Source organism: Crinia signifera, chromosome 3 (assembly GCF_055691185.1).
Source record: "Crinia signifera chromosome 3, ASM5569118v1, whole genome shotgun sequence".
Taxonomy (NCBI): Eukaryota; Metazoa; Chordata; class Amphibia; order Anura; family Myobatrachidae; genus Crinia; species Crinia signifera.
The window spans coordinates 86,426,366-86,435,814 of NC_139219.1; the positions used below are offsets into that span (position 1 = coordinate 86,426,366).

The window sequence follows — 9,449 nt, forward strand, 5'->3', positions numbered from 1 at the left end:
CAATGTGCACAAAGGGTGGAAGGAAGTTTGTCTGAGTACAATTTCAGACTCCAACATCAACCCTAACATCACTCGCAGTCCCATTGATATATGGGGGCCATTGGTGATTGCTTGCAAAAAATGGTGGCATCTGAGAGACATTTTGAAGGTGTGTAGAGGTCTGAGTATTCAGACACACATTTATTAGCTTCTGCAGAGTGAAGAAGCCAGACATTAGGTAATAGGCCCCATACATCTACAGATAATTGTCAGATTGGGCTGGTTTGAACAAAATCCTGGTAATGGCTGAGAGCAAATGACCATTTGCTTTGAAATGCTGGAACACTGGCAGATTTTTCTTTGCAGCGTCCTTAGACCAGGCATTCCCAACCACGGTCCTCAAGGCACACCAAAAGTGCAGGTTTTAGTGATATCCAGGCTTGAGCACAGGTGACTTAATTAGTACCTGAGTGATTCTGATTTAAAAAAAAAAAAAAAAGTGAAGCCTGGATATCACAAAAACCTGCACTGTTGGTGTGCCTTGAGGACCGTGGTTGGGAATGCCTGCCTTCGACACAGAAGATCAGAGAAGCCAGAAGGAGATGTCAATTTACACAAGATCACTGAAATGGCTGCGTGACCTGCCTCTATCTCTGAGTCAGCCTCTGTGTTAGTCAGGAAGAACAACAAAAGTTTTGTGAGTAGTTTGTGGTTCTGGAAAGTCACAGTAGCTCCATAGATTAACTTATACCCCTTTCAGACATACGGCAAAATCCCAGGATTTTCACGTGCACAATCCAGGAACTAGCGTATGTCTGAATAACTACCCGGTATTTTAGTCCTCTAAAATCCCAGGGCATACGCACCTGCATGGACCCAGGTTTTTTTTTAAAAATCCTGGGTAGTATTTCTGAAAGGGGCATTTTCTGCACTGCTTTAGGACTTGTTTATAGGCCTCATTCCCTTTTGGTCTCTCACCAAAGCTCATTGTATTATCATTAACCCAGTAGAAGGAACACATGCATTATATAACATAAAATTCTTGAGAAATACAAGAACAGATTTACTAATTCCCACCTTAGGAGGCTAATGAAACAAGAAACACAACATCACCAGTAATAAAGGCTAATACCACAGCTTCATACATAACTCTCTCACCTGAGATAGTAACTGCTTCTAGGATCCATGTAGAAATGTGGCACCAGAGCCAATACTTTCTTATCCTGGCCCCATGCACTCCAGGGGATGTATCCCTCATGTTTACAGATAGCTGCCGATAATTGGCTATTGTCAGGGGACGGACAACTAATTAAAAGAATACTTGTGTTGCCATACAGAGGACGTCTTTATGATTGACTAGTAATAAAGTTAAATTGCCTAAAAGTACTCAATGCAAAAGTCATTGTCCGAGTGGCCTGCTCTGAGGTTCATAGCCTCTGCTGCTTCTACAGTCATTATAGTGACTACGTGGTTCTGCTCTATAGGAGTTTCCCTCCAGAACCGGGTGAGGCCATGACAGTGAGTCTGCTGACTACTCTAGATATTATTTTAGAGCATGTGATTGTTTTTTCCATATGGGAGCCAATGGGTTTCTTTTGACACTGTCCTACATACATCACAGGTTGCTAATAAGTTGGGAATTCCAATGCTATCCACAGCAGGGATTAGACACTGCATTATTGTCACTTCCCAGACAGGAGCTAGGCGCACAGCCTCACAGGAGGCATGCTACAGCAGGCCCCACCCCTTTCTTGGGCACCCACAAATGTCCCTCCACCACTGCAATCTAGCTATGCTAAATGATCAATGGAGGGAAACCATCTAGTTCTCTCTCTCAATGCCCAATGACAATACTGGTCTACATCAGTTATAAACCATCAGGTCACTACGGTTCTGGCTTTCCTTCTTCCCATTAAGAAGAATGGATAGAGGACCGTATGTAGACCTATAAGGGGGGGGGGGGGTTCTGATCTATGTAGTATCAGTGCCTGTCATCATGATCAGACCGTATGCCCACATTAGTGGTAGTGTACACCCTCCAGTACTTTTTCTAGAACATACAGACATAGTACATAAGATTTTTGTAGCATTTTATTTCTCTGCAGCCTGTACACCTGCATGTCTTCTCATGATGCGTCTTACAGTCAGAGCAAAAAAGCCAAGTAACACAACCAGACTGACAGACACAACGGCTACCAGAACCCACTGTTCCCAGTCCTGGTGGTCTGCTGAGATTCTGGAAGCCTGGACATAATCTGCCCTAACCAGCAGCGGCCCCAATGTCACAGATCCACGTTCTTCTCCCACAGGTCCATCTACAGGAGATCATAGTTTGTAAAAGATAAGTTTCTGTTTATGTCTTGTATGGGACTAGCATTGAGGAGAGGTCTTGTCAAACAATATAATAAAGCCTTATTGTTTGTGTTATAAGGCAACAGCAAAAACCCTGATCAAGGAGGAGGATCTATAAACCTGGTTCTAGATAACTAAAATTGAACATTTTAAAAAGGTATTCTCACTAGCAGTGGTCAAGATACTTTAAGCTACACTTAAATCTGCCAAGCTACAGAACCAGCCTCTTGCCCAAGGTCAATGAATACCCTGTAATCTGTGGTGATGGGCATAGAGCCAGTCTACACATAAGGGATACAGTAACCATCTGTTGATACCACTGAAAGACTACTGGAGGAACTATTGATTGTTTTACCAGCATTCACTCCCTAAAGTAGATTCATGTAGACTTTGACCTCCTCTGAAGCTTTTCAAAAAAGCCTTAAACTCCCTTAGAGTTAAACTGCCCAGAAGCATTTAATCATTCTTCCATTACTTATCCACTTAGAAGTATTACCGTAACACTTGCTGCTGTTATATTGGCTATGTAACCCTGTTTAGGCAAGGGAACTAACCAACTAACCCCCCCCCCCCCCCAACAGATTGTGGGGGGTCTACATACCAAGCCTTGGGGGAGATAAGATGGTAAAGTACCAGCACCAAACTGTCATGTTACAGGTTGTTTTAGAGGGAAAAAGAACTGGTTATCGAAGGTTTGATCATCATTTGATTCCTAGACCGGGGTCTACTATATGAAGGGTCAGGCAGCTACAACCATATCAACAATGTCTGTTACTCACCAGCTATTTCTCTTTTGACAACTCTTTTTGGAATCCCACGGACTGGTCCCAATCTCCGGCTTTGACCAACACAGCTTCCGGAACTACAGCACTGGCAGATTGTACTGGGACCATCCACAGCTGTCCAGCTATGGAGATAAAAAAGGAGCAATGATGAGCATGTTCACAATCAGCATGGCAATAGTTCCAACAGGTCTGGAGATATGCTGGGGAGGGGGCTAGGACTGCACACTTTTAGTGCAATGCAGCAAATATAAAATGCAGGTTACCACACTAAGCAGTTATGATAAACGCTGCCTTTAGAATGTGCACTATTTTGTGCAGTCTTACATAAACTTGTGCTATTATGGATAACAAGGACCCATCTGAAGGCACTCGTCTGGCCAAAAAAAGTGCCCATCAACAATGTCCAAACATATGCCGAGAACCGGGATGCGGTCATTTGGTCTACTGCATTATGGTCGAATCCATTAGGTCGACATGCTAAAAGGTCGACATGATTCTAGTTCGACAGGTCATTAGTTCGACAGGTCATTAGTTCGACAGGTCATTAGTTCGACAGGTCATTAGTTCGACAGGTCATTAGTTCGACAGGTCATTAGTTCGACAGGTCATTAGTTCGACAGGTCATTAGTTCGACAGGTCATTAGTTCGACAGGTCATTAGTTCGACAGGTCATTAGTTCGACAGTGTCTATGTTGACATTCAAAAGGTCGACATGGAGTTTTTCACTGTTTTTTGAGCCAACATGTGCCGACAGGCGGTATTTCATGCCCTACCATCCACTAGGGCGTGGTGGGAGAATAAAATAGTGTGCCGAGCGTAGCGAGGCACCGTGCCTGACGCATAGCGAGCGATGCAGTGCACTTTAAACTGTGTCCATGTTGACATTCAGGTAAAAAAAAAACAGTGAAAAACCCCATGTCGACCTTGTGAATGTCGACATAGACAATGTCGAACTAATGACCTTTCGACCTAGAATCATGTTGACCTTTTCCCATGTCGACCTAGAATCATGTCGACCTTTTCCCATGTCGACCTAATGGATTCGACCTAATGACTTTCTACCATAATGCAATAGACCAAATGATCCCAACCCCCGAGAACCTTAGTTATAGGTTCTCATTGTTTACGCTTGTAAGTCTACATAGATCAGTGGCTCCCAACTTCAGTTCTCATGTACCACCTACCCCCCGCCCCCCTCCACCTGTGAATCTTTTAAAACGTGTCTGAGTAACGAGTGTACATTGTGAACTGTTGGGGAGGGGGGGGGGGGGGTAGAAGGTTGGGAAACACTGATCTAGTTGAGTAGGTTGAACCAGACCCTACTTGTGGAAGTTACTTAGATAAATGAGATCAGGGTGACACCACACAAGATTAGAAGGACCAATAAATACCAGTGCACTACTTTAAAGTCCCTGTGATCGCACTGCATAGGACTGGAGGCTTTTATGGACATCATTTACTTTTAAGAGTATTAGAGTGATCGCACTGCATAGGACTGGAGGCTTTTATGGACATCATTTACTTTTAAGAGTATTAGAGAATCTGTTTTTATCCAAGACCAAAACTATCCCCCTCATATTCGTTGCCTGCTGTATAGATGTTATAGTACATACTCACCTGCTGGTTGCCTTCACATAGGAACAGGCCTTGTTCATGGGATCTGGGACCTGACTGGCTGCAGCAGCTCTTAGATTACAAGTGATATAGATCTGTAGAAGGAAAGGATATAGGATAGAGATAAGACTATAGGCCTGTAAAAAGCCACCAGCATAACATCAACCATACTAGTACAGTAGCAAAACCCATTCCTCACCAGAGACACGTCTATACCAGTGAACCGGAAAGCATCAACAGTGAACTGGAGCTGGTTTTGCTGGGGCCTTGGGGATATGAAGGCAGAAGAGGAATCTTGTAGCTCACCATCAACCAGGCACCTATAGAACATATTGGTTATAGCCAGAAGGTGGAACCATCAGATCAGCCAGAACAGTATAACATACCCATTGTTGGTAATTATGGCATAATTAGGGGTGGACTGGACATCAGGAGACAGAGTGGCCACACAGCTATCCACAAATAGCATCATAGGGATGTGGTTCTGAATGTCCACAGAGGCCTCTATGTAGAGAACATCTCCCAGCTGGAAGATTGATGAAGATCTGGGAGCGCTCCAGTCAGCTGTAAGGGAACCACAGGATTAGAAGAGACCAGACCATGGACCATCACACCCCCACCTCACTTACCAGTCATCATCTGCAGGGAGAAGGACAACCTCTCTTCTGAGGACACTGTGGTGCTGAATGGAACCCATGTTGGCTTGATGGCCTCACTGCTCACATTAGCATTACTGCACAAGACAAACCCATGCGGTGGTTCAGCATTATACAGAGTAGAAGTCACGTTTCTTCTCCTATTGTGACTGTAACCCTGGTGGATTTACACTAGATATCTGCCAAAAGTCCAAATTCGGATGCTAGACCCTACATCCAATATGTGGTGCACCAGGGGTTCCTGCACAAGATTTGTTTTACAGACAAGACCCCTGGTGTACAGATGGGACCACCTAGTGCACCTCACCACTTACTCCCTTTAAGGTGCGATAAAGTGGAGCTGTAAGATCTTGGCTACAAGACAGGTAGACAGACAAATGAAATTGGTTGCAGCAAGAAAGGGTTTTATTAATAAAAAAAAAAATTAACAGGAGTCTTGTCGGCAGCACATCCCAAACAAATCAGGATTTTCTTCTACAGCAATTGGTAAACTTATTTGCAGCAATTTTAACACAAAGTCTGTTCTTTTAGCTTCAGAAAAGGCAGGATTAGACCAAGGCACTCACCCTGTCTCTGTATTGGCTTGCTTTCTTCCACACACAATTCCCCAACACTGCCCACAGGCATCTTCCCCCTCTTAATCACTCCCAGAACTGCCAGCTCAGGAGTTGATTAACCTGGTGTGTGTTATAGGAATAGAAAGTAGCAAACCAACACAAGCATACCCAAAACCCAGATCCAGGGGCGTAACTATAGCACTTCAGCCCCCACGACCGCGGGGGGGGCGCTGTGCATGTGCGGGCGCCGGGGGCTGCAGTGCTATAGTTACACCCCGCTGCCATCCCCCGCAGTCGTTACCTGTCAGTGTCTTCAGTACGCGCTGGTCCCGGCTCCCTTCTTCTGCTGTGAGGAAGACAACAAAATGTCCGCCCCAATGTAGCAGACAGTTCTCTGAAACTGTCTGCTGCATGGGGGTGGACATTTTGTGGTGGTCCTCACAGCAGAAGAAGGGAGCCGGGACCAGCGCGTACTGAGCTTAGGTAAGACTGCGGGTTTTGGGGGGGGGGGGGGGATCGCATGGGCGGGGCAGGCGAGGGTTGGTGCGGCGGTGCGGGCGAGGGTTGGTGCGGCGGGGTGCGTGCCCTCCCTTTAACAGCGGGGGGGGGCGCCCAAAAGCTAGTTACGCCACTGCCCAGACCGTACAACTCCTTTCAGCCCTGTCTGAGAATTATACCACTATCAGCAGTCTCAGTGGCACATACCCGCCATCAAGCACTTTTCCTGCTGACTTCCTACAATGGATGAACAATGGATGAACAATGAGAAGTTTCCATAGAAACAAGCCAAGCACCCAAAATTATCCTTCATGGAAGCTCTTAATACACCACTGTCCCCTCCCTTATAGAAGGGGCCCGCGCTAATGGCGGGCCAAATCCCTGTGCTGGCCACTCACCAAGCTCAGGTAATAGTTACCATCACTCACTGGTGTAAACTCACCGGGGGTAGAAACACTGGATGGGAACCACAGCAGGGTTGGTCCTGGTGATGGGGACACCGACAGGAGATGTTGGGCTGTAGGTCAGGACGCTGGTGTAGATAAGCCAGTCTGCTGTCATCTGTAGGACAAAGCAGAGACATTACTACATCATCCAGTCTGCAGACACCAGGAGTCATTAACAGCCAGGTTAAAGGGATAACCTTTAGAAGTAGTCTTACCCATCTACTGGGACAGGACATGCTGGACAGACAGCTCAGAAGCTGAATTATGGTAGAGAAGGTTCAGCTCCTGACAGTAGATCATTCATAAATAAGTTACTAAAACATCACTTATCCTGTGTCTAGAATGACCACCTACCATCCACTAGGGCAGGGCTGGGCAACACCGGCCCTCCAGATGTTAATGAACTACACATCCCAGAATGCTTTGCATTCGTTTTGCTATGTGGCCATGCTGAAACTAATGTAAGGCATGCTGGGATGTGTAGTTCAACATCTGGAGGGCCGGTGTTGCCCAGCCCTGCACTAGGGCATTGTGGGAGAATAAAATAGTGTGCGAGCCATGAGAGGGGACATGGTGCTACATTTCAGTGTCCATGTCAACAGTTGACATTCAGGACAAAAATGTGACCACCATGTCGACCTAATGATCCACAACCGTCTAGGACAGTCTGTCCGAGACAACAGCTCAGTGATCAGTGCATGGCTTCAGCACAAATAGCTAAATCAAACCCGGGATACTAAGTAATTCACCTGTTCAGAAGTATGGCTATCCTTAAAATCTTGACTGCCAAGTACCTTGAAAGTTATTGTAGGTCCCAATATAGCTCCTACTTACCATACTAAGGGGCCCCTTCAGTATGGATCTAGGCAGGATAAGTGGCTGGGTACAAGAAGGTACAGCAGCTCTGCAATGTGCTCAGAAAGCAATAGTCGCACAGCAGCCAGTACAGTAGGCTACAACCATTTTTTAAAGATTGCCCAGAATGCTTTGCATTCTGGATATTGGTCAGGACAGACCACACCCAGCATAGTAACCTAGTGGTCAGTGTGAGGGTCTCTATACTAAGAAACAAGACAGAGGGAAAGATGTACCAAGCCTTGACAAGTGACAGAGTGGAAAGTGATAAACCACCAAACAATCAGCTCATACTGGACATTTTTCAAACCCTGCCTGTAACATGGCAGTTAGGAGCTAATTGGCTGGAGGTTTTAACACTCCATTTTGTCACTTTAAGCTTAGTTCATCTGGCCCAGACTGCCCACTATCACAGCATTGCTGCAGAACAGGGAGATTGGGTGGGTGGGGGTTACAGGTGTGCAGAGCCTAAGACCTACAGGTGCTAAATACATACATAACAGCAGCACAGCACACTGACTGGTTACAGTCCAGCCTTACCTGTAGTCCATTTCCACAATCCTGGAGATCAATCTGGAATACCACACTGGTACTGGTGCTCTGGGGGCCAGGAGCGCAGGATTGGGGTCCCAGGCTCAGGTCTGAGGCCTTCACCAGCTTCCCATTCCCATACAGGTCACTCATCACTGTCACCACCATCGTGTCCTCACCACACTGCAGACCGATAGGAGAAGTCCAGGGTGTTGGCTGGGGTATGGTCAGCTGTCTAGACTGAGCAGCACCCCCATCATTCCTAACCAGGGACCCCAGGTCAGACACCTGCCGAGCACCCCATCTTGGGGACCAAATCCCAGACTCCGGTCCAAGCACAGACCGAGCACCCACCACAGGAGACTGGTGATCCCGCAACCAACTGCCCGGCTGGTGCCTAGCCAAGATCTGCTCCCTGGCACTGGCCAATCCTGAGCCATAAAGTTGTATGACTGGGCATTATGGGACTTGTAGTTCCCCAACAGCCTGTGAGCTATATATTACACACTGTATATCTGAATGTCGACATGCAGGAAGGTCAACATGACTGAAGGTCAACATGGGGAAGGTCGACAATAAAAAGGTCGACATGGGGTTTTTCTTTTTTTCTTAACCAATGTGCCGACAGGCGGTATTTCATGCCCTAACATCCACTAGGGTGTGTTGGGTGAATAAAATAGCGTGCCGAGCGTGTCGAGCCATGTGAGGGGATGCGGTGCTACGTTTCAGTGTCCATATTGACTTTGTCGACATTCAGGACAAAAAAAAGTGAAAAACCCCATGTTGACCGTTTGACTGTTGACCTTCCCCATGTCAACCTAATGCTTGTGTTGACCTAATGACCCTATCAACCTACTCCATGTCGACCTTCAGTCATGTTGACCTTCCTCCTTGTCGACATTCAGTCATGGCATCATGGATGGTGTAATGGTTAGCATTACTGCCTCACAGCGCTGAGGTTATGGGTTTGATTCCCACCATGGCCCTATCTGTGCAGAGTTTGTATATTCTCCCCGTGCTTCCGTGGGTTTCCTCCTGGTACTCCAGTTTCCTCCTACAATCCAAAAATATACTGGTAGGTCAATTGGCTTTCAACAAAATTAACCCTAGAATGTCTTTGTGCGTGTGTACAAGTGGTAGGGAATATAGATTGTAAGCTCCACTGGGGCAGGGGCC

The 9,449-nt window shown here is 46.4% G+C and overlaps 1 protein-coding gene across 1 annotated transcript; it reads right to left on the reverse strand.

The window, feature by feature from the left end:
* Positions 1-2,052: 2,052 nt before the first annotated feature.
* Positions 2,053-8,588, reverse strand: LOC146062535 (zona pellucida sperm-binding protein 3-like). Its single transcript, XM_083174649.1, has 8 exons — positions 8,283-8,588; positions 6,884-7,002; positions 5,360-5,463; positions 5,117-5,294; positions 4,930-5,050; positions 4,734-4,825; positions 3,111-3,238; positions 2,053-2,294 (listed from the first exon to the last, which is right to left on the reverse strand). The coding sequence occupies exons 1-8, from the start codon at positions 8,439-8,441 to the stop codon at positions 2,071-2,073; spliced, it is 1,125 nt and encodes a 374-aa protein (XP_083030775.1). The 5' UTR covers positions 8,442-8,588; the 3' UTR covers positions 2,053-2,070.
* Between the last annotated feature and the right edge of the window lie 861 nt (positions 8,589-9,449).

Excerpts from the sequence above, each read along its gene's own strand:
- LOC146062535 (XM_083174649.1), bottom strand. The coding sequence starts at position 8,441 with ATGGTGGTGACAGTGATGAGTGACCTGTATGGGAATGGGAAGCTGGTG. Across the intron at positions 7,003-8,282 it reads ATTGTGGAAATGGACTACAG|ATGACAGCAGACTGGCTTAT; the intron begins GTAAGGCTGGAC and ends TTTGTCCTACAG. Across the intron at positions 5,051-5,116 it reads GCCATAATTACCAACAATGG|GTGCCTGGTTGATGGTGAGC; the intron begins GTATGTTATACT and ends TATGTTCTATAG.